The 24,257-nt window shown below is 44.7% G+C and overlaps 1 protein-coding gene across 2 annotated transcripts in view; it reads left to right on the top strand.

Moving 5' to 3' along the window:
* SLC35F4 (solute carrier family 35 member F4) overlaps window positions 1-24,257 on the top strand; it is a 124,100-nt gene that overhangs the window by 96,426 nt on the left and 3,417 nt on the right. Inside the window, exons 2-6 of one of the 2 annotated variants that reach the window (XM_014946997.1) lie at window positions 2,897-3,085; window positions 6,959-7,256; window positions 14,624-14,843; window positions 21,799-21,924; window positions 23,997-24,189. In XM_014946997.1, the coding sequence (XP_014802483.1) occupies window positions 2,897-3,085; window positions 6,959-7,256; window positions 14,624-14,843; window positions 21,799-21,924; window positions 23,997-24,189 (1,026 nt within the window). The remainder of the gene's footprint in view (window positions 1-2,896; window positions 3,086-6,958; window positions 7,257-14,623; window positions 14,844-21,798; window positions 21,925-23,996; window positions 24,190-24,257) is intronic. The other variant, XM_014946998.1, reaches the window with a different exon arrangement.

Below are 24,257 nucleotides of genomic sequence, written 5' to 3'. Positions count from 1 at the left end.
AGCTATTCACCTTCCCCACCAAAGTGCATCCTTAAAATATGTTCAGGTCCAGTAGCATTAGATGGCCCAGGCTTTCTAGCTGTAACAATGAAATATTAATAAATTGCCGTGCTATCTGATTGCTTTCAAGCATAAGGGAAGAATTCAGTAAATCAGGCAGTGACTTTCGATTAAATGCAATCTCTTGAATTGCAGTTTTGGTCTCAACTGCTGAGTTTCTCAATGTGCAGGAAAAGATTGATGCCGCTTTGTTGTACCGGATATAAATAACTCAGAGTTCTCTTTGCATGTGAGGAAAAATAGGTTTCCTTGAAATTTTGGTTGCGGATCATCTGCTAGACTTCTGCTGAGTGTAATGTGATTCTTGATCTTGTCCTAAATTATATCTGAATTGAGATGTAGCGGGTGTCTTTCAACTTAATAAAATATCTTCAAATGATGCATATCAAAGTGAGCAGCGATTTGGGTCACGGCACCTTGGTGGCTGATTCTCTCAGGACAGGCAGTCAGCAAACACTTTCTGAATATAAAAAGTTGAGGACCTGAAAACTGTAAGTACCTTTTTGAATATTTAGCCCCCGAAGTACGGATTGTCTCAATCTCTTGGAGGCTGGAACTAACTTTCAGCTGTCAAAGGTGGAAAGTTGAGGACCTGAAAACTGTAAGTACCTTTTTGAATATTTAGCCCCCGAAGTACGGATTGTCTCAATCTCTTGGAGGCTGGAAATAACTTTCAGCTGTCAAAGGTGTTACGCTGCTGTGGTGGGGTGAATGGCCACGGGCTGCTATTTCTAATGGACTTTTCAACTTCAGAGTGACTTGCAAGATGTTTACAAAGTAGGAAACATTATCCTTGTTTGTTACAAGTAGGAGAAGTAAGGCTTGGAGTTATGAAAGGAGTGGAACAAAGTCTTGGGGAGAGTTATGTGGCTGTTTTATCATGTTTTTCTCCATTAAAAAGAAAATATATGAGGGTGAACAGCTTTTTAAAGGTCTGAAAATAGCCAGTAGGCTCTAAAAGTCTCTGTAAAGGGTAATGATTGTTGAAAAATACAGTACTTGGACATCATATAGATCTTAATCCTTCAAAGTCAACTTCTGTGGGTCTGCTGTCAAAGACTGTGGTGTTTGTAGAACTACGTGGGAAGGTGGGACCTGGACTTGGGCATCCTCCTTGTGTCAGAGTTCGCTCATGCTGAAGAGAGGAGAAAGGGAAGAGCGTCTTTGAGAAAGATCATCTCTAGGGGGTTAGCTGTTGGCTCAGTCACTTGTCTGCATGGTGGGTAAAAACTGGCCTTGGAAGCTCTAAATAGGCTGTGAGAGGATTTTTCTGTATAATCCCATATTCTACACGTGTCTTCCTTTGCGGTCTTTGTAGTTAGACCTGGTGAATCAAACATAGCTCATAGTCTGTTGAAGGTTATATGAACCCTCTGAACTCCCTCTGGCAAAAGAGTGTTGACTCGATCTCTGCAGTCTCTTGAATCTTCAATACAGCCCTTGCTTTAGATCATACTTTTATGTTATTTGGCATGGAGTTATTTGCACAAAGTCTGCTGGAATGGCTCATGTTGCAATGAAGAATGTTACCCTCTGAGATATCTGCCGTATTTGTTGCGCATTTGGCACCTTATACGTGGGGTTTGTGTCTATTTTTGTGTTCTTTACAATGTGAAATAGGTGTGATTGTCAAATTAAATCCTTCCAAGTTGTGGCAAGGTCAGTGGTTGCTCTGGGTATATGCATCTTGTGTAAGGTTGGGGAAGATGGTCACCAGTTGAACTAGTAGCAGCAAAACATGTGGTGGGTGATCTCAACTGATCATGAACATATATTTATACTTCGTTAAATGACCTGTCATCTTGACTTTCTGAGAAGAGGACTGTCTTGTGCTGCTCATGTGTTGACCTCTTACACAGAAGCCTTCAATAAATTCAGGAGAACGTGCAAGATCACTAGGGTCACTCTGCCAGATTCTAGCGCTTCGCTCTTCTGTTTTTTGCTGGTTCTTAATCCAGTCCTTCAAGCTCTCACTCATAAAACGTGATGTTCTTTTCACTGGCAAATTTTTCATCTGGTGCCACTGCTTTTTCTGGGACCTGGGTATTATTGGCTGCCTTGAGCCTCTGTACAGCCTCTGTGTGAAATGCAGCATCTCAGTGTTGTCTGCACCCAGCAGAAGAAGAAAAAGCCACTCTTCTGAAGATGTGGAGATTCTGATTGGTGCATGTAAAGGCATAAAACTGGCATCTTCCATGGTTTAGCAGAAGTCTTCATCCAAAAGACCTATCATTGGCTGCACCTTGATTCCATATAAGAGTCTTGAGGATCATTCTGGAGGATGGAGAGGGGAAGCTCTCCTTTGGAGACATTGTCCCCACTGACTCTGGGAGGCAGTGGTTCCTCAGCCCTCCTTCCCACCCTAAGGGACAATGGTGATCTCTCCTTTTGCCTGATTCAGTGTCAGTGCTCAGGAAGGGGCCCACGTGAGTACAAAATTCCTTTGCCTGTTCAGACTGTTTTGTCAGTTAGGTTGACGGTTGGACAAGATGATCTTTAAGGTCCCTTCCAACCTAGAAGATTCTGTGATTCTGTGACCCTATGGATGGAGCCGTGGGGCTGAGGATTTACTGCAGCGTAGGGGACAACTCGGTTCTTCAGGGGAAAGACCGGTTTTCATACAGCACCTTTTTTTTTTCTATAAGGGGGGAGAGAGTTAAGTATTTGTGTACTTATTTACTTTATTCTGACCAGAGCTTGAAACCTTGATTTTTTGCAGTGTGCTTCCTTTCTGCCGCTGAATCGTTTGTGCGCGTTTCGCTGACAGAGTGTTTGAAAGCCCCGCTTTTCCTCCAGGGACTTTACAGCCGAACTGATGCAACCTCTTTCTTCTCAGGTGCCTCCCGATCATCTGTCATCCAATGCAAGCCAGGAGGCAACTGCCCCAGCAGACACAGAGGCATGACTAGGCAGCTCTCCCCTCTATCTGTTGCTGAAGATTCTGCTGCTCCCATTCTTGAGCTGCAGAATCGAAGTCCCTCGGGAATCTGTCGGCACAGCAGAGTCGAGAGGCAGAGCAGATCAGGTAGGCACAACAGCATGCCCGCGAGAGGCCTCTTCCCTCTCTCTTTTGAAAGACGGGGCAGAATCCGAGCATGTTGACGTCGGTTTTCGGTGCTGCCGACCAGCAAAGCCACGTTGAAAGTCCTTCCTGTGCCTGTGTGCAAACTGGGGTTAGGCGGGAAGGAAGGAAGGAAGGACGGGAGGAAAAAGCCTGGGCCTCGGTGGGTACATGTAATGTGTTAGGTAGGTGAGAAATCGTAAGGCCAGTAGACGCAGAAGATCTTGAAAAGATGATTATTGCTAGCACTCAAGTTAGTTTTTACAAAGTGCTTGTGTTTCCTCAGCTTCAGCCTGGCCAGAGACCAGGACCCTTAAGAGCCAGTCGTGTTCCTTCTCAAAGACAATGTCAATCTCGGCTCATACCCTGGACGGTCTGATGAAGAGAAAAAGAAGGAGCAAGAGGTGGAAGGATGTCTAGGGAAGACCACCACAGTTCAGATCGTCAATCAGCTGCACGTCAGGGCTTCCATCAGGAGCGTGTCACCTGTTTTTCTGCAAAAGTTTAGCTCAAATGAACCTGTAGGTACAGTGAACGCAGAGTTCTTCACTGTAACGTCCATCCATCACCAGCAGGGATGGGATGGGAGCAATTACAACATGCAGCCACAGGCCTTTTAGTCTGCTGAATTGTACAGTTGAGGAGGAGAGAGCCTTTAAATGACTCAATAGGCTGGATCTCCCTTGCCCACTGGAACTGCAGGAGTTGAACCTTCCCCTTGTCACTTCACCATGGATGGCTGCAAGAGCCAACCATTTTCTTCTTGTGTTGGAAAATTGAGGGATTTCGTACTCCAGGAGTACTCTCTTGTTCAAAACTCTCAGAAAAATATTGGAGGTGATTATTGCTGCAAGGAATGGATGATACATCATGCCTAAAATACCAAAAAACCAATTTATTCTCATTTTTGCAGGTATCAGGCTGAAATAACTCTGTGCCTGCTGGCACTAGAGTACATCCAAAATCAGAAACCATCTTCTCTAAGAAAGGACTTTAGTCCCCTTGAGAAAAGAGTAGTGTCTTGACATCGTACTCTTCCAAATGTTCATTTTGCATTTTTTAATTTCCCTTTTTATCCTGCTCTTCCTTTGCTCTTCAGTGAGGTCTAAGTAGGACTGATCTGACAAGTAAGTAAACAAATATAAAGAATATTATTTTCGAGGATGTAGTTGCCAAGTAGTCAAAGCAGTTCAGAAGAAAAGCTGTAGGTTTTGGTTTTCCCTATCTCACTCTTCTGCAAAATGAAAGCAAAACCTTTTCTGTTAACCATCTTGTCACAGAGACATCACAAGCAAGAATTGTATTATAGAGAGAGGGCCCATGTAAGGGTATTTCTGTGAGCTGCCTTTCAACACAGTTTGCCATTGACCAGTGTCATCTCTGTGTCACCTGCAGTGGCATCTGCATTCTTTTCCCTGTCGTTTCATCCTTCTTGAGTTCTCAGATGGTGTCTGTGCTCTTGGCAGGGTAAGTCTGTTGTTTCAGACCAAACTAAATGCAGGCACCAAGGATTTCTACTACCTTGCTAGTTGTAAAGTGCTGTCTACCAACTACTTTGGTTGATTAATTTGTTTTCTCTCCATTAGCATATCGTTTGGTATCTGAACACAAGTGCTACTTTCTAGCTCAGTCCAGCCCCAGCTTCATGACTTGGAAATCCTGAAAACTATTTAATATGAATTGTGTGCCTACTTGCCACGGGTCTTTGAATTCAAGCCCTGTCATTATTCTTAAGGGTGTTTCTTATCTTGTCCTTTTGATTCTTTGGCCAAGATTTAGCTGCGCACATCCCATGGATTTTGAAAGCAACTGTTAAGCTACTATGTCACTTTGGCTCGACATCCATCTCAATTTCATTTAAATTAAATGTAGATACCTAGTCTAGGGAGAGATAAGTGCCTCCAGTGGACTTAGCTATATTTGAGGATGAAATCAGCTACCTTCTCACCATGTCTGTCCATTATCATTAAATACAAAGGGGCCCTAGACAACACATTTAGTCTGAATACACAATTTGCTAATTACATTACATGGGATGAGTCCTACCCATTAAGGACTTACGAAAACTCCCCACTGTATATTTAATCAGGCTAAAACTTACATAGGTCTTTAAATCCAGGGTAGGATTTGCACCAAGTGTATATTTCTGTGCCTTCCCCTACAGATGCGAATGGTAGTGCCATGCATAGTAACAGCAATTGCATATTTGTTTGGTAATTGAAAAATGGAAAGCATGAATGAAGGTGCTTTAGTCTTTTATCATTGTATATTATTTTAACTGTTAGCTGGAGAAGGACTAATTCCATGGTAGTTTTCCTTAGCAGGAAAACCTGCAAGTGAATGTTACCTAATATGTTCTTTTTAAGCCATTCTAACTTGCAAATAAACTGTAATTTACCCTTTAATCGAAGATGTCAGTCATTATTAGCACCATAAAAATATCTATTTTCTCTCAGCAGCCAAAGAGAATGCTAAAATGATGCTTGCCTTTTCAGAGCTCTGTCTGATTTTAATAAAGCTATAATTTTATTTAAATTCTTGATTCATCGCTAAACAATGGAGCCAGTGAATTCTGATTATTTTTAGGAAAAATAGTACAGCATACAATTAAAGCACAGAAAGCTCCATGTCCTGGTTAGGAAAACTCTTGATTGCAAATGTGCTCCCTGCTATGATGAACTGTTTTTTAGATGTAATGTTGGTCTGACATAATAACTTGGAACCTCTGTTTGACATTTCTTTATGGCTGTACCAGAAAGAGTAATATGAAAAAAATTCAAACCTGAGCCTGAAAGGGTACCTTTTTCACATTTAAATTCAGTGTAGGACAGCATGTGGTCTCACTGCAGTGGATCTATACCTCCTCTTAATATCAATTATATTGTTTCTTATAGTGTAGCATGGCATGTGAGTGATAATTGAAATAGTTAAGAATAGCTGATTTTTAGAAAGAACTCCTGTTTCTTTTGTCAAACTGGCGTGATCCGGTCTGACGGGGTAAATGGCTGGAGCTCCATGTGCCACGCGGGATCTGTGAAACCAAAACAGGGTTAATGGGTGGCATCTTGGGAAGACGTGCCCGGAGAGCACGTCACTGCTCAGTAAGATGAAATTCTCTACACTTCTGGGAGGAAACCTGCAATGGTCGGCAGGTTAGACCTGAAAAGTACCGTATTAAAATGGGAAATGGCAACTTCCTGATTCCTCCTTGTTTATGTGTAGAGGTTTATTTCTAGGCATGCCAAGCTTCAGTTTTGTCCAGTTTGCTTTTTTAACTTCAAAAATGTAAATGCACTACCTTGACTGAAAGAAGCTTTTCTCCACTGGGGTGTATAAAACCATCAAACTGTTTCTTTTTCCTCTCCCAGCTAGCAAATGAAAAAGTTATTCTTGAGTTTAAATCTTGAGTAACAAGAATTTGTTCCTGGCTTCAGATGTAGAGGCTCGGATAGCTTTTATGTTGCACACATGCACAGTAATTGACTTTATAATGTAGGTGGTTCCGAGGGATGTAGCACTATTCTAGAGATTTGGCTGACAGAAGGGAAGAAGGGCTGATAAAGCAAACAGTGGCATCAGTGTAACTGTGATGCTGTTACCTCAGGCCTTGGTTTGTGTTTGTATTTTGTGCTGATTCCCTTGAACTGATGGAGATGGTATTAATGAAGTATTTCTCTGCAGAGGATTTTAGTGTTTGTGAAACGCAGAGGAATTCTAGGGAGAAGGCAAGGGATGGTCTGTGTCTGGATCAGAAGGGGAGACTCTGCCAAGAATTGTTTTCAATGCCTTGATTGTGGGTGCAACTCTTCTCTTTTTCTATTTATTTTTATTTTTCAGGAGAAGAAGGAACACAAACGCACACAGAGAGCAGCAGCCAAGAAGCTGAAGGACAGACACGATGCCAGACTTGCGCATCCACCTTTCTCAAGCTTATCTGGAGATTTCTGATCATTTTGTCCGTCTCTTCCTCCTGGGTCGGGACCACGCAGTTTGTCAAAATCACGTATGAGACCTTTGACTGTCCTTTTTTCATGACTTGGTTCTCAACAAACTGGAACATTATGGTTTTTCCCATTTATTATTCTGGGCACCTTGCAACCGCGCAGGAAAAGCAGTCTCCAATCAAAAAATTCAGGTAGGCTTTGTCGTGGCAATATCCCTTTAAACATCCTGATTTCTGTGGACTGAGATCACTTCTCTTCTCAGCTTGACCATGGTGTCAGAAGGCAGAATAAAGGTCACGCTGCAGAAAATCTCATTCATAAATAGCTTACAGAAGGGCGTACAGATGAGCAATGTGTGCTTGAATAAATGGCTAATTGACTGTTAGAATGGTTTTTTTACTCAGTTGAAAAAGTCAGTCATTTGCTTATAATCTTGTTATTATATTAATAGAATATAATAGATATAGATATTAAGAGACTATAATAGATATAGATATTATCTAATGTCTTTCTATTTTGTGTTCTTGTCTGGATCGGGCCATTAATTCATCTGTTCTGGTCCATTTATGATAGAACAGTAGTGTAAAGTGCAACCAAAACAACTCATAGTTGAGAAGAAGGATGTTCAAAGCTGAGGTGGTAGTTTCCATGGGGAAGACCATGGCTTGCTCTCCATGCTCAGTAAGTACAGTGGGATGAAAACTGCCCTTTCTTCCTCCTGCTGGATCATAGCATGGAGGAAGAGCATCCTAGTAGCCTTCTCTGCTCTCTTTTATGTGGGGCAGGAATTAAAGCAGGTTGCAGACTCTTGGCTCTCCTCCCCCTGTGTCTCTGAGGGGTAAGTTAGCATGGCTGAGTGGCCGTCACCCTGAGGAAGTGATGGGAAGGCTTCATCCCATCTTCTGTCATGCTCCACATGGAAGTGCCTCTTCCTCTGTGTTGTGAGAGCCAGGAGAAGACATCCCTCTGACTCCAGCCTTTCCTTATGCCACGTGGCTGCCTGCTGTAGTTGAGCTCTCAACCTCAAGTGCGAAGGAGTCCATAATACTAACTATAACATTAGTCTGCAGGGGTGGGAATTTGTAAATCCCTTTTCAGTAGCCACTGTGACAACATAGATACAAGGTTAGAGGAGAACCCAAAGAGATCATCAGGTCCAACCACCAGCACTGCAGCAGGAGCAAGCTGGCTTGGCTTCACCCTAGCCTTCTTACGAAAGCCATATCTAACCTGTCCTCAGGGCTTGGAAGTACCACCATGTTCTGGGACAATTCATTTCACAGTTCCTCCTCCGTTTCCATTATCTACCCATCCTACAGTGCCAGAGAAACTGCTTGGAAGGACAGAATTAAATTCAGCTTGCCAAGAGATAGCACACCTTGCCCGTGGAGGGAAGAAATTCATGGGATAATTTTGAGCTGGGACCCAATTCTGTTACTCCAGCGCAGACTTGCTTTGAAAACAATCTTATTGACTTCAGCAGAATTGTCTGTTCTGCCAGGTATTAACCAGCGTGTGGCCTGTACCTTGTTCGTGCTGACAGAGGGTTCGGCGCGGCTGTCGCTGAGCACCTGGGGAATTCAATTTGTGGCTGTCAGGCTGGAATGCAGCAGGGCCAAATTCTTCCCTCGGCTGCTTTTGCCAGGATCTGTAATTTGGCCCTAAATTATCATTTCTGTCAAATCAGCAGGCCTGCAGTTGAACGGTTGCACTTAATTAACTGCCTCTCTGAAAACCCTAGTGCTTTGTACGTTAACGGTGCCTTCATTGGGATTCTTGCTGGGGTATTTGTAAGAACATTAATAGTGTCAGCTTCACTTCTGGGTATGGGGTAAAGCAATAATACATGCACAGCAGATAAGGAAGAAGGTGAGAATCCCTGCAGATAGATCCTCTGCGGTTAGCTGGTTGAGTATATATCCATTGGAGCAAAATTTGGGGCAATGCATAATATCATTATGCTTAAATAATTGATAGATTTCCCAAGCTGTTAGGAGTTCAGCTTTTAAAGTTGAGGACACATGCTTATGTGCCCATAGGAATTTCTGCACACACGGAGATGTGAAGTAGGTTTGTGAATGTGTGGAAAGAGAAGACCAGAGTTAGAGCTGACGGGCATCTTCCCAGCATATTTCCTGATTCCTGTTCCCTATTTCCCATTCCAGATATGTCAGGAACTTCTACCCCAGGAAGGAGGTAACTGCTGGCAAATACTGGCTTTATCATAGGGACCAGCTACTTGGTCTGTGCCGTGTTGTGATTTGAGAAGCCAAACTCTTTCCAGTTTGAGTATGGGAATGGACATCTCTTCGGGCTGAGTGCTTGGTTTCCTGATGACTTTAAGAATCGAAAAGCATCATTTTTACTTTTTAAATTCAGAAAGGATCTTTGGAGGTCATTTGACCCAGCCTCCTACCCAGAAGAGGGTTATTTTCAAAGCTAGATCAATTGTTTGTGTAATTGCTCGGTTGTGTTCTTGATATTGTTCCTTTTACAGGGATTTTTATTACGTTTTTTTAAGATTTCTTGTTGCTTCATCTGCTGGTTTTGCTTGTGTGGAGTAGCTAATTTTTGTCAGTAAAGCCCCTCCTGTAGTGATTCCCGGCCTTCCTCAGAGTCCAGAGGTGATTTGTCTCTGTGTTTCTAGAGAATGTACTTACTCACCGGGCGCTTTAAAGACAGATGACATTTTGTCCAGCAGATATTCCCGGTGGATCAGAACAAACAGTGTCTGTGATATCTTGGCAGAGACCAGTGATCGTGCAAGTGACTTGCAGAGTGCTGCCCCAGGCTGGCAAAGCTGTACAGAGCCACTGTTATTGTCAGAAATCCCACTTGGAAGGATAGCAGTCTCAGTCTTCAACTTTAGATTGGCTTTCTGAAAGTTTTATAATCTTTGAGACTGTAAATTGTGTATTTCTTACCTTTCATGCTTTATCTTAGAGATTAAATTTTGTGGGTTTAGAAATGAATTCAAGGTTCATTTCAGTAAAGTATTTTGATTGTCTTGAGGCAGAAGACACAGCTCTTGATATCCCCTCAGTATTGTAGATAAAAAGTATGTCCCATATAAAGAGCTTGAAAAATCCTAGCATTAGTGGTGAATAAAAAGATCTGGAGTTCAGTAAGCTCAGCAATAGGAAATCTAACCCTGGTGGCATTTACCACAGCAGAACTCCACAGACTTGACATAGGATCCTAATAGAGTTACAATTTACAATAGGTGGATAATATATTCAATGTCAATAAGTTTTGCCTCTACGTCTGTTATCTTGGCTTCTCAAGGACAACCCTGTGACATTCAACAGCTTTCTGCCAGAACGTATCCGCGATGCAGTAGCTGAAGTGGGTCCTACAGGCGCTGTGCAGCCTTGAGGCACTTGCAAGAAAGAGTGTAGGTAGGTGCTGGTTTAATGAAAGATGGACATGTTGGGAAGAGTTGGCTTTCTAGCAAGAAGGATAACAAGATGTGAGCATCACTGGAAGTAAAAACAGAGTCATAAGTCGCTGATACTTTCTGTCATCTGTCATCTGTGAGTTTGTCACCTACGAATCTCTCCATCTGTGTTGCAGCAGTAGCTTAGCCCAGCTTCTCCAGCCTTTCTGGAATGGCACTGCAGACCTCGATCTTCACTGCAGGGGTCTCTTCAGAGGAGAGATGAGGATCTGTTGTCTGAATGGCTCAGTGGTAGGTAGGGAGGGAGGAGGACCAGCAGCACAAAACAAGGCTTCTCTTGGGCCGTTCCTTGTTGGGGGACAGCATCCCCATGGTGCTGCCCCAGAAGCCAGTCATTGCTTGTGTGAGAGGCTCATGCACAATTCCCTTCCCTTTAGCTCCAGCTTTTCAGCAGACAAGTGCAGCTGGCCAGGCTCTTTCTTAATGTTCAGACAAGCAGCAAAATGAGAGCTCGATGATCGCTCTTGGAAAACAATTCACCAGTTGCTCAAACGCCATCGCTCTGTTTGGTGTCCGCCTCCTGAAAGGAAGCTGGAAGGTATTTATTTCATTGCAGCAGATGCCATCGTTTAGATAGAAGGACCAAATGGCATAGTAACAACTTGTGCTCACCAAAGGTCCTGGCGGTGCTTTGATGCTGCCCTGATGTCGCTGGTGGCCTTGCCAGGTTGTAATCCGGGGTGATGTAATTACATTCCCCGAATTCGCGTCACCCCAGGTAGCGTCTGTGAGCTCTGTGTTTTTCTGTAAGCTGTTTTAAAACCAGCTGCTGCATTACACCCCAGAGCCTGCTGTGCGTCAGGGGGTGCATAAACCCATTCTTCTGCAGGGGCTGGCATCAGAATTCGTTGAAGAGGCGACGCGAGCCCATTTAGTGGGTGCCAGAGGCAAAGCTACACGACTGCCTGAGGTGCTGTAATTCCTGAGAGCATGGCACACTGCCCAGAGCTGATGGCTGAGGGCTACCTGCGAATAAAAAGAGCTATTTATGTTAGAGGGCAGGTTTTAAATAGACTTCTTGTGCATTTGGAAATAATTTGTGTCATGGTTTCAGGGTCAGCTGCCCTTAGATATGTCTCTGCCTTTAAGTCAACAGCCTACAGATATTATCTGTATGGGGAGGGATCCGTGGAGCCGTCTCTCCTGAGCCCAGGGTTTTAATCACTGTCATGTCGTGATGACTCCTGCAAGTTTAATTTTAGTTGCATGCCAAAGAGGCTGAGTTAACCGCTGAGCAGCCAGCCCTCACAGAGCCCGAGGCAATCTACTGTAGCCATGACTGGGAAAATAAAGTATTCTTTCTATCTCCTCACTCGCTGAGCATTATTCATGGAGTTCCCCTAGGCATGGAGGTGGATTCCTCGGGTCTCTGTCTCGCTCAGCACAACCCTGTCACAAGTCTTCACTCTTTATTTTTAATTGAGAGGTGAGGAACCACTGGCCCTTGTTTTGTCTGGACATTGTGTGCTGCTGTGTGTGATGGGAGGCTCTTCCATCTGCTTAAACAGTCCATCGCCCGGGGCCTGTGAAGTGTTTCCAGATTTCTTTTCCTAGCTGTGAATCTGTGCTTATCCCTCCCACTGCTTCTGGGAACTGGGAGATAAGTGACATTTGCAGCACTGCCACAACTGCCTCTCCCTGGGAGTTGACCAGCCCACAGAGTACAACCCAGAATAATGTGATAATCGCCGAGGCTTCCTCCTTCCAAGGATTCACAGTCAGGGCACTTCAGACTCCATCCTCCTGACTCCACTCTGGGTTTGTCTGTGTGCTGACATCCCAGAGATCTGCAGGACAACAAAACCTAGCCCGTTCTGGCATCTCACCTTTTTGGCTTTGGAAGCCACCCACCCTCCCTGGGGATGGAAGAGCAGAAGCCCTGGGGCTTATTCCCAGCATCTCACTGGCAGTGGGGGGACATGATGGGTGACAGGGGTGTAATTTCCCTTGGCACGTTTGTAGAAGAGCTTTTCCTGCTGCCTCGCAGACTCCATCAGAGTGATGTGCTTGAATTGTTCTGCTGTTGCCTTTGTGTGCTCCCAGCATAGCACTGGGGTGGTTAACTGTACCCTCAGCAGCCCAGGCACCTTCCTCTCTTGTTTTAACACAGCTTGTTTCCTCTAAGACAGACCCTCACAGCTTCTGAAACAGGTTGGATGTACAACCAAGTGACCCTCCAATCGTGCATCAAAACCCATGGCAGAACTCCCACTGGGTTGGAGAGAGCGGGTCTTTGGTTCACGATGCCAGTCTGTTCTTGCATCCTGGGGCATCCTGGCTCCGGTGTCAGGTAGAGGTGACACAGCCACCGTGCATCCTGGTCAGAGGCCACTTGTCTTGAAGTGAGATGTAGTCTGAGCCCAGAATAGTCCTCTGCATCCACCCAAGTCTCAAGTGGAGGAAAACATCTTTTAAACGTGAACTGCTATATCTGCACATCAGTGAACACTCAAGTCTGTGCTACCAGTGAGTCCTTTCGCACAAGAGGAAGCTCATCACCTTTGGTTCCTGTTGAAACCAGTGATACAAGAGCCTGCAGTCAAACTTAAGCACTAATTTATTTGCTTCGCTGAGTATTTGCTTTGCATCTCAGATGAATGATACACAGCACTAGCTAGTGTCTTTCTGTGTGTAATGTTTCTGTTCAGATCTCTGGAGAACAGGCTGACTTTTGAGAATGTCGAGGTCAGCTAGAGTGAAGGAGGTAATTAGCAGATCCGCCTGCCTGAGCAGGACACCCTGGCACGGACTTTGAGAAAGGAGTTTATTGTTTCCAGAAGTGACTGATTTGTACCCCATGTCATTTTAGTGGCAGCAGGGAATGAATGGTTATTAAGGGGAATCATAGAATCATTTAGGTTTAGACGTAGCTGATCTCATGTATTACGTAGCTGCTATTATTCTGCTTTACTCAAAACAAGAGTGATGGTTTCCGTTCTTAATAGTAAAAACCTGCAATATTTTTAACAGCAGAATTCCCCAGAATTACTAAAAATGGTTTAGGAGACCTGAAAATTACTCTATTTTTAAAGGTAAAGCCAAATCAGGGCAATTATACAGCACCACCACCCCCCCCAAATAACAAATGTTTTTGAATCGCATTGCAGCGCAATCTTTGAAGTTCCTAATTAGTTCTACATAATTAGTGTTTTAGCAATCTCCCGAACAGAGCCATATTTGGCTGTGAATACTTTGGGGCCCCGAGGCCTCCTGGCGTTTAGATTAGTCCCTTAATGTTGCCTGGTAAGGATGCGTTGCAGATTGATGGCACCTTGGTTCTCTCCATTGGTGGTTCAGTTGGATGAAACACTCACTCATGGGGCCCCTCGTGTTTTAAACAGACGTGTCAGAGAGATGCCTCAGGAAACTAAGCATACTGGGAATATCCCAAGGAATACCTTTAGGTGAGAATGCAGGCAGTGGAGTTGCTAAAAAAACCTCCTTCCCAATTTGGGGAAGGTAGAGTTGTTCCAGGAGGGGTGCAGTGATGTGCCAGTGAACACGACTTTTCACTGTGTAATAAAATCTGTGAAATACCTTGTCTTCCCCTTTCCTTCCTTTTCCTACACTCTGCTTTGACTGGCTCAGTCCCACTGGCTGGTGCCTCTCTTTCCCACCATGGCGATGTGGCTGTGATTTTTAAGTATCTTTAGGCAATTCTTAAAGCTCACTTGGCCATACTTGAGAATATTTCAGTAAGAATAAAAACAGATTTTGGAGCAAAGCAAGGAGAAAACTGTCAAGCTACGGAGAAAAAATTGTGGTTATAATCCCTCTGCTCCTGGCCTGGAAGGCAGAGTCTGAGAACTGTCGGTGCATTACAGATAACCTTCATTTCTGTGTGTGACTCCCTGGGATTACTGTTGCGTAGAGTGTGATTATTCCAGGTAAGTTACTTCTTTTCTGTTTGCCAAATCGCTGTTTTAAGAAGATTGCAGGTTATTTTCTCCATGTGAATTAAACAATAAATTCTTACGGGGGTGCGGAGTAGTTAGGAAAAAGGTTTAATTGAATGTGATAAAAGTCTAATGAATATTTGTTGTGCTGGAGTGAATGCTAAGGAAAATCCTAGCTGAGTTTTAAACTCTTTTCTTTTCATAGGGAATGCAGTCGGATTTTTGGTGAAGATGGTCTGACGCTGAAACTCTTTCTTAAAAGGACTGCTCCCTTTTCTATTCTGTGGACTTTGACTAACTACCTGTATTTACTGGCTTTAAAGAAGCTGACAGCCACAGACGTCTCTGCCCTATTCTGTTGTAACAAAGCTTTTGTCTTCTTGCTTTCTTGGATTGTGCTGAAAGACAGGTTCATGGGAGCAAGGGTAATGGCATGCCTGATTTTCAACTCTCTCACGTTTTCATAATTGCCTTTAAATCCATGAGCTATTGTGCTGCCACAGTACTGCCGTGTTATGGTATGGATATAGCATGAAACCATTTCTCATTTAATTTTACGATGCAAACCTAAGCCTTAAGATCACTTACAGATCTCAGGCTCCAGAGGTAATACGATGTGGGAATTTCAAGAAGCTATTACAGCTAAGTGTAATTTGATGAATTCGAATAGGAGGACTTCCAGTTCGTATAAATCTATTCTGTCGTGGGTTACTGTGCTGAAGTACAGTCAATTAATTTTATTTTAAACATAGTGATGAATGCTTATGTTCTGACCAAAGCAATTTTATTCCTCGTTTGGGTAGGCAGCTGTTTCCAATATGTAATGTATTTTTCTTATGTCACCCTACTTTACATACACATAAATGCAAACACATGTGCATATGCCAAACATAGATTAAAAGGGACAGCTACTGTTTTGCATGAAGGTGTATATTTTGCACTAAATTTGTTATATAGGACTCACTGGCAGTAATATGGACCCTGCAAAAAACAACAAAAAGAACTCGAGCAAAATGATGTGCAGCTGGATCTGGGTGAAAGCAAGCATGTCTCCTGTAATTTCATGTACAAAATTTCCTACTATGCAGCGATTTAAACTGTTGACTTTATACCTTGGCTAAGGAGTAGCTGTGCCTTCTGCCACTTCTCTGATGCAGATTCCCCTGTTGAAATAGCTCAAGGCTTAATGGTTGTGTTGGGTACAATCCTGATGGGTGTATCTAGAGTCTTGAACTTCATTAGGAACTGGTTGAGGCCAGGTGTGATGCCTGTGACCAGAAGTGGCCACCAGCAGCTGGGTCTAAGTTCCATGGAAAGCATGATGGATCAGGACACTCACCTGAGTGAGTTTGGTTGTGGTTTTTTTTTTTTTTTTTAAAAGGAGGGGAGCAGCTTTTTTTTTTATTAATAATGTGAGAGAAGGGTTTAGAAATGAAAGGAAAAGGCATCCTGTTTCCCAGGCATCTGATCTCGCTCTTGGAGCAGACACCAGTAGACTGAAGAGAGCAATGTGCTTGGGCTTTGGGAATGGAGGAGGAAAAGTTAAATGGTTCCCCTCATTACCTGGTGAGACAGGGTTGGCTGGGCAATTAGTCATGGCACAAGGCCTGAGCACCTCAAGACATGCGGGCTGTCACACGAGTAAGCTCTTGGGTAGGGATGTGCCAGGAGGGTTTTGTTGGACGGGCTCAGTGGAGGCTCTGTCCGGACCAGGCAAAATCAAGGAGGTGAACCCGTGTTTCCTAGACTTCAGCCATAGTGCCCTTGAAGGTAAGGACATGGCCATTGCATCTTGCAGTTCTAAAGCCAAACAGTGTATATCTATTTCTTAAAATCATAGAATGGTTTGGTTTGGAAGGGACCTTAAAGATCTTCTAGTTCCAACCCCCTGCCCTGGGCAGGGACACCTCCCACCAGACCAGGTTGCTCAAAGTCCCATCCAGCCTGGCCTTGAACCCCTCCAGGGATGGGGCATCCACAGCTTCTCTGGGCAACCTGGGCCAGTATCCCACCACCCTCAGAGTGAAAAATTTCTTCCTAATATCAAATTAAATTTCATATACCATTTATTTATAATTTATTATTTCAATATACCATTTAAAATAGAGTAGTGTCAGGTGAATATGACCTGCCCTCAGCCTGCTGATGACTAACTTAAAGAATAAGCAGGGTTTGAAATCCTCAGTTCTTCTCTACACAAATTAACAGGAACGGTAACTTCCCTCCTCTGCCCCTTGATCATCTCAGTTTCCAGCTGAAAAAATAGGAAATTTTGTACCCTTTAAGCTAATATTTGTCTCAAAGCAACCTCTTTTTAGAAGAGCAAGCATAGCTCTTGTGTTTTCTTATCCTGCTCTCTTAATCTAGATGAGAAATACTAAAGCTGTTTTCAGTTCTTAGTTATTTTTCACTGACTGAAAAAAAAAAAATGTTGCTATAAATATGCATTTGTATTAATGCTGTAAACACCGTGAGAAAAACCTGGCAGCAGGAAGTGAACAGCAAATCCTGCACATAAAATAAAACTGGTTTTGCTGCTAACTGGCAGATTCTGGATGCCCAGTGCTGGAAAGGTAATTAGCAGCGTTTTCCAGCAGCCCTCCTGCCAGAATAACACTTAATGATGTTAATAACCACGCAGGAGAGTGTTTGAGAACTAAAATACGAGGAAGAAGCACAGACCCAGCCTTTTGTGCTTTGAACGCCTCTACTGCTTTCACCCCCCTCAGCCTCTCAGGGAACACGTGTAATTAGCTTATTTGGACAGTAAGGGGATGAAAAGAAATAAGAGCTTAATCATATACTCCGAGCCAGTGTTTTTGCAAAAGCACTCGGCACCCAGGAGCACAGCCAGTTTTTCAAAGGAGCTCAGCTCCTGGCAGCTCTCTCGGAGCTCCAGAGCCACCAGGCAGATCTACAGCGCGTCGGAGATGGGGATGCAGCTGACATCCTGTTGACCTGCCCTTTAGATATGGATCAGCATTGATGAGGTCCCCTCTCCACCTTCTCTTCTCTAGGCTAAACAGCCCCAGGTCTCTCCATCTTTCCTCATCAGAGAGATGCTCCATTCTCTTGATGATCTTTGTAGCCTCCACTGGACTCTTTCCAGTAGTTCACTGTCCTTCTTGAACTGGAGGACTCAGCTTTCATCTGCTGGGCTTGAGAACCAGCAGCCATCAAGGCTCAGCAACTCAGCAGCAGATTTCCAGCATCAACAGCTCCCTGCCCACCAGGTGTTGCTGCAGGTGGTCTCCAAAGCTGCCTGATGGCTCTCTGGTCCCCTGGCTGCGTGCTGACGCATCGCTCCCACACACCTCGGAAGGCAGCCACCAGGCTGTCTAAAGACCAACCTGTCTTGATGGCCACCTTATGGTATGGCACGATCTTGCCCATGGAAGCGTTGACTAGCTGTAGGAGTGCTGCTGGGGGTTCCATGCAGAGACCTGGCTGCGTTTGAGCTACCCAGTGTGTGTGCCCTGGGTCCTCACCGATGATGCTGTAGCGTGGGAAGAAGCTTGCACCCAACCCGAGAGAGAAGAACATCAGCTGGAGAAAGAGCATTCGGATGAGAGGTACATATACAGCAATAACTACGTGGCTATTTACCTATAAAACTAGTGTAGGTGGACCTTAGGTACCTTGAAGTACCTACTGCCCTGCACAAGGAAACAGTGCAATCACTGTCTGCACCAAAATCCTTGCTTGGACATTTCTGAACATCTCACAAACTAATAGTGAACCCATGTTACGCTGGGACTTCTGGAAGTCCAGACGGTTTTGGCTCAGAGCAAGCACAACCATTTAATAGACTTCACATATTTGAGTGGTTCTGTTGGTTTGTGTTGCTTAGATTTAGCCACGTGCTTAAATGTCTGTGTGTTTGAGCCCTTGGTTGTATTTCATCTGTGAAGCTGAATTAATGCTTATCGGGTGGGTACGGAGTGGTTTGGGGACATTTTTCCCCAAAATAGGTTGAGTCAAGCCTGGAGACAGGCTTCTTTACTAGAGCTCCTCATTTTCTGCTGTGCTCCACATGGGAAAAAAATGTTCCTGAGTAAAATGTTGGTTGGCCTTGCTCTCTTCCAAGGGGCGGGGAGAAGAGGCAGGCGAATTTCATTCCCTACCTAGGAGGCTCCAAAAGAAAGTTACTGCCCTCTTCCTTTAATTAAAAGCCTTGTTTAATGAGCTGTCAGCTACAACAACCAGCTTGGCTTCGCCGTGACCTTGCTGCTTGATAAAAGCCTTGTTTAATGAGCTGTCAGCTACAACAACCAGCTTGGCTTCGCTGTGACCTTGCTGCTTCTTGTGGGCTTGGAGAAGCCTGCAGGATGTGCTCTCAGGTTTCTGAAGCAAAGGCGACAATTGCTAGGCTGAGGTCAGCTGTGCTAATGCAGTGGGGTGTAATTTGCAGGGAGGGCTTTGAACATGAAACTTAAATAATGTTCTCGTTGTTTTCCAGTGTCAGGTCTTATTTATCTAATGTCTCATGAGATGGTGCTCCGTATGTGTCCATCATTCTAGCTTGTTTCAGGGGAGAAAAAGTGCTTGGCTTTCTAAATATTTGATTAAGTTAGGAAACCGTCGGTCTAAATTTGGTGTAGTCAGACTGGGAAGACGTTTTTCCCAATAGGAGGAATCTCCTATCGGAGATGATGGATCTACTTATTTCCTCTAATACAAGGGAAGGACTGGCTGGATCTGAGCGATGGGTGCACTGAGAGTTAAATCTCCATCCTTTTCCTTGGAAGGAGGCGATAACTACATTGGACTGTTTTGTTTTGCCTTGTGGGAGACGTCGCTTGAAATATTAGGGCTGAAATATTCCAGCTGACAGCTGAAATGCTACGTCTGAATTTATGTGCGAGGCCAGGCGTACGGCACGTTTTTCCCAATAGGAGGAATCTCCTATCGGAGATGATGGATCTACTTATTTCCTCTAATACAAGGGAAGGACTGGCTGGATCTGAGCGATGGGTGCACTGAGAGTTAAATCTCCATCCTTTTCCTTGGAAGGAGGCGATAACTACATTGGACTGTTTTGTTTTGCCTTGTGGGAGACGTCGCTTGAAATATTAGGGCTGAAATATTCCAGCTGACAGCTGAAATGCTACGTCTGAATTTATGTGCGAGTCCAGGCATACAGTGCAGCCTGAGATGAAACCAGCCGGGCAGTGGAGCAGGGAAAGGGGGGGGGAGGATCTGGAAACTGATAGGATGGACCATGCCAAAGGCTGAGAGGTCCTGGGTGTAAATCTGTTGCTTCACAGCTGGAGTTTCATGGTATTTGGATCTTAGGATAAGCTGTAAGGAGGACAGCAGTATTAAACAGTTATATTACGAAGGAACTAGTCACTAAACCAAAGGTAGGAGGGAGAAGCTCTGTAAGGACCAGTCCCACTGAATGGAACCAAAACTCAGTTGTTCTTCTAAGAGAATTTGACCATGTTTTGCTGGGGAAATGTAAGCTCAGGCATTCAAATAAGCATTGCTGCATCTTGGGTGATGGTATGTGCATCCTGTGCCAGATGTGCCCTGGCTTTTCAGCGGGGTGAACAGCAGAGGGTGATGTCTTCCAGCACCCCAGCTCACCTAAGGAGTGAAGGCCAGGTTCCCAGTTAGGCACTGGAAAATGCACCGAGGTCCCCTGTCCTCCTTAGCAGCTCCAGTGGGAGCCTTAAGTCCAGAGATGGTGGTCTTGGATCCGTCCCTCCTCTGAACAAGGGGACTCAAGCCCTCCTCCCGGAATGGCCCAACTGCTGGGATGTGTTACTCTGGGAAGGAGGGAGGTGAAGCTGTCTGGTCCTCTCCTGCTAAAGCCCTTCCAGGTCTCCTCAAACCTTGCATTCCACCCGAGAGACTGTGAGTACCTGTGACTCAAGCCTGTGTCATTAAGTTGGAGGACCTGGATTTTCAGGTGTCACTTCATGGTGAAATTGGTATCTTCAGGTTTAGGTGCCAGGAGGGCAGCTTTGTTGAACTGTATCTTGGAGCTTGGATGTTTTAAATAGGAGTAAGGTGGGATATAGACACCTTGGTTGTGTGGACACCTTTACCTGAGTCAGGCATGTGCCCCTTAAAACATGGTTTTACTCTTGAGTGGTTCTGTTGAAAATGTTTTGTGGGATTTTTGTGCTTATTGCCTCAGTCTGGCTCACATCTGCTTGGGATGAGTGTTAGTGGGGTTTCTGGGACTCCTGGTAAAACTGTGTGAAATCTGAAATTCAGGCTTCTCTGCAAAAGGGCACATGATTTGATCAAGATGCCTGTAAAGTGTCTTCCTTTGTAGGAAAGGGGAGAGCCTGCCTTGCCTGTCCTCTGGGGAGCTGTGTGATTTAATGGCTATATCTGGGAATAGAAAACGGGGTCTGAACCTTAAGTGTTGCTGCTGATTCTATAGCTTTTGGTATCGGTGTTTGTGAATCTTCTGCTCTACACCCAGCTCTAGTACATGAACAGCCTTTTTATAATGATAAAATGTTTAATTAATACTGATTTTTTTTAAAAAAATCTCTATAATACCCCCTGTCTGTCAGAAACAGGGCTGTGATTTTCTACTGATCTCAGGAAACACATTTTCTTTTGCAGTCCATGAAAGACAGGCATTCAGTGTCTTTGAAATCCAGACTATATTTACCTGCTGAGGGCAATTAGGTAGAGAGGGGGAGTTTTTTCTGAGAATAAAACATTTTGGGATCCCTACCACTTCCTTAAGGTCCTTGGGGTTGAGACTCAGGATTTCAGATACAGTGTAGTTAATTATTACTGTTATTTTTCTTTGAAGCTCCTTAGAAGCTGTGCCTGGGATTTTCAAATTAGGCCAAAAACCTAAGCACAAAGGTAAAGGCCTTATAAAGAAATTTGGTCGTATCTGTCTGAGAAAGCTGGTAGGGCTGTTAGGAAATACTGTGCACAGCCAGAGCAGCTCCCAGTGGTACCCTGGTATTCCACGACACAGGAGTCATTCTTCTGGAGTGATGTCCAGGAGAGCTGGCCATCTCAATCTTTGCATTTCAAGTCAAATTGGTGGCTTTGCTAAATATTTGTCTTGTTGTATAAATGTTATAAAAAGTCTTGTTCTTGGAGTGGTATCTCCAAAGTGGACGTTTAACTTATAAAACATTTAATGATGGACGTTGTGTCAGTAGGTCCCAGGAGAATTTGCAGTGCTATAGATCCCTATCACTATCAGTGCATACACTTTCATTATGTTTTACATCCCTCCCATCCGTACACAATTTTCCCTATTTTTAAGGGAAAGCAAGAAAGCTTCAAGTCTGAGAAGGTAGCTAGTGACACTCATTAAAGCCCCACACGGTGATAATTTCCTTGTGTGTAATGAAACTGCGCCGAGCTTTACATTGCTTTGCTTTGTCTGTGCAGATAGTTGCAGCAATAATGGCAATCACAGGAATCGTAATGATGGCATATGCAGATGGTTTCCAGGGCGATTCAATTATCGGGGTAGCGTATGCTGTTGGATCAGCCTCTACATCTGCGTTGTATAAGGTAGGTCGTAACTGTTTATTAGCATTCTTATATTCTTTAACGCTGGGTGTTAAAAACACACGAGTACAAAGTGAATTGCTGTAAAGTAAATGTTTTATTTTTATTCATCCCTCCTGCATCATACACATTGTGACCAGGCGGTGTCACGACGTCGGGAAATCTACTCTGAGGGCAATTAGTTGTTAGCTGCCAAATATTCAGAGTGACTTTGCTTTATGAGCCTTTAATGGAATCTCCATTACTCTGGCTGCACGGAGTTTCGGATCACGGTTTGATCGTTGCCTGCTGCCGTGGTTTCTGGACACCCTTCTGAGGGGGGTTGCCATCAGTGGGAGGGAGGAGACCCCCCCCCCAATGCAGGGGGTGCTGCTGGCTCTCCTGGAGCAGGGACAGATGGCTCTGCACTGCAGTGTCTCTTGCGTATTCCAGGCTCGGAGCCCCTGCCTGTGCCAGCGATGCGTTAGAGACACTCAGGACTTTATCCCCTGCTTGAAAGGGGTGGCTGCTCTTGAAGGTGAGGGATGGCGAAGGCAGGGACGTGTCCGAGTGAGAAAACAGGTTGGGCTAAAGGCAGCTGTGTTTCTATGGGAAATCTACTCTGAGGGCAATTAGTTGTTAGCTGCCAAATATTCAGAGTGACTTTGCTTTATGAGCCTTTAATGGAATCTCCATTACTCTGGCTGCACGGAGTTTCGGATCACGGTTTGATCGTTGCCTGCTGCCGTGGTTTCTGGACACCCTTCTGAGGGGGGTTGCCATCAGTGGGAGGGAGGAGACCCCCCCCCCAATGCAGGGGGTGCTGCTGGCTCTCCTGGAGCAGGGACAGATGGCTCTGCACTGCAGTGTCTCTTGCGTATTCCAGGCTCGGAGCCCCTGCCTGTGCCAGCGATGCGTTAGAGACACTCAGGACTTTATCCCCTGCTTGAAAGGGGTGGCTGCTCTTGAAGGTGAGGGATGGCGAAGGCAGGGACGTGTCCGAGTAAGAAAACAGGTTGGGCTAAAGGCGGCTGTGTTTCTAGAATCACGGAATCGTTTTGGTTGCAAGAGACCTTTGAGATCAACGAGTCCAACCATTAACTTAGCACTTCTAAGACTGGATCATCGAGTCCAACCATTAACCTAGCACTTCTAAGACTGTCACTAAACTGTTGTCCCTCAGCACCACATCTACCCATCTTTTAAATACCTCCAGGGATGGTGCTGACTCCACCACTGCCCTGGGCAGCCTGTTCAAATGCTTGATAACCCTTTGTTTGAAGAATTTTTTCCTAATATCCAATGTAAACCTCCCCTGGTGCAACCTGAGGCCATTTCTTCTTGTCCTATCTCCTGTTACTTGGGAGAAGAGACCGACCCCCCCACCTGGTTACAGCTTCCTTTCAGGGAGTTGTAGGGAGTGAGAAGGTCTCCCCTCAGCCTCCTTTTCTCCAGGCTGAACACCTGAGAAAAAACACCTACACTCCTCAGAGGACTTTTTTTTTTTTTAGCCCTCTTATTGTCAGTTTGGGGAGGGTGACGTGTGTGAAGAGAAGCAGAAGTTTGGATTTAGTTGTAGCAGGACAAGAAGTTGCCTCCCAGCTTTAGACTTTGGTAGGTAGTCTCGCTGATAAATGCCTCGTGAACATTCACGAATCACTCAAAATGCATTAATTTAGGCTTGTGCAGGACGAATCCTCCACAAGTCTTGGGCTACCTGTGAATCTGAAGCGAGTCCCTCCGGGCTGGGCTTTCCTCTCCCAGCAGGTGTAAGTTGTGGAAGCCACTGGGGTTCTAACAGTGTCAAGTGCAGCCCAAATCCTGTCACTTCCACTGCATGAACACAGTTGCCTTTGGGTTTTTAGTTACACTCACTCTTCCTGGCATTTTGTGTTAAATTTTGTTGTAGAGACAACATCACAGTGTGGATGACACAATCATCCGCACTGTAATAAAATGGTAACCTCCCTCTGGGCTAAAATGCAGGAAAGGGCAGAAATCAGACCAGAATTCCCCTTGCAAAAGTTGCAGGAGGACTTTTTGCTTCCCATGACAGGCACAAAGTCTAAAACCCTCTTCTCTCCTCTCCTTTGCAGGTTTTGTTCAAAATGTTTCTTGGAAGCGCAAACTTCGGGGAAGCGGCTCATTTTGTTTCTACCCTGGGCTTCTTCAATTTAATTTTCATCTCTGTTACCCCGATCATCCTGTATTTTACAAAAGTGGAGTACTGGTCCCCCTTCTCTGCTGTGCCCTGGGGTTACCTGTGTGGAGTGGCCGGCCTCTGGTTAGGTGATTAAAAAATTTGCTTATTTTTCTAGCTTTTTTTTCCCCTCCCTGCCCACCCCAATACAAAATTA

This window comes from Calidris pugnax, unplaced genomic scaffold, assembly GCF_001431845.1.
Source record: "Calidris pugnax isolate Ruff unplaced genomic scaffold, ASM143184v1 scaffold127, whole genome shotgun sequence".
NCBI lineage: Eukaryota > Metazoa > Chordata > Aves > Charadriiformes > Scolopacidae > Calidris > Calidris pugnax.
This window is presented reverse-complemented; position numbering and strand designations above follow the sequence as displayed.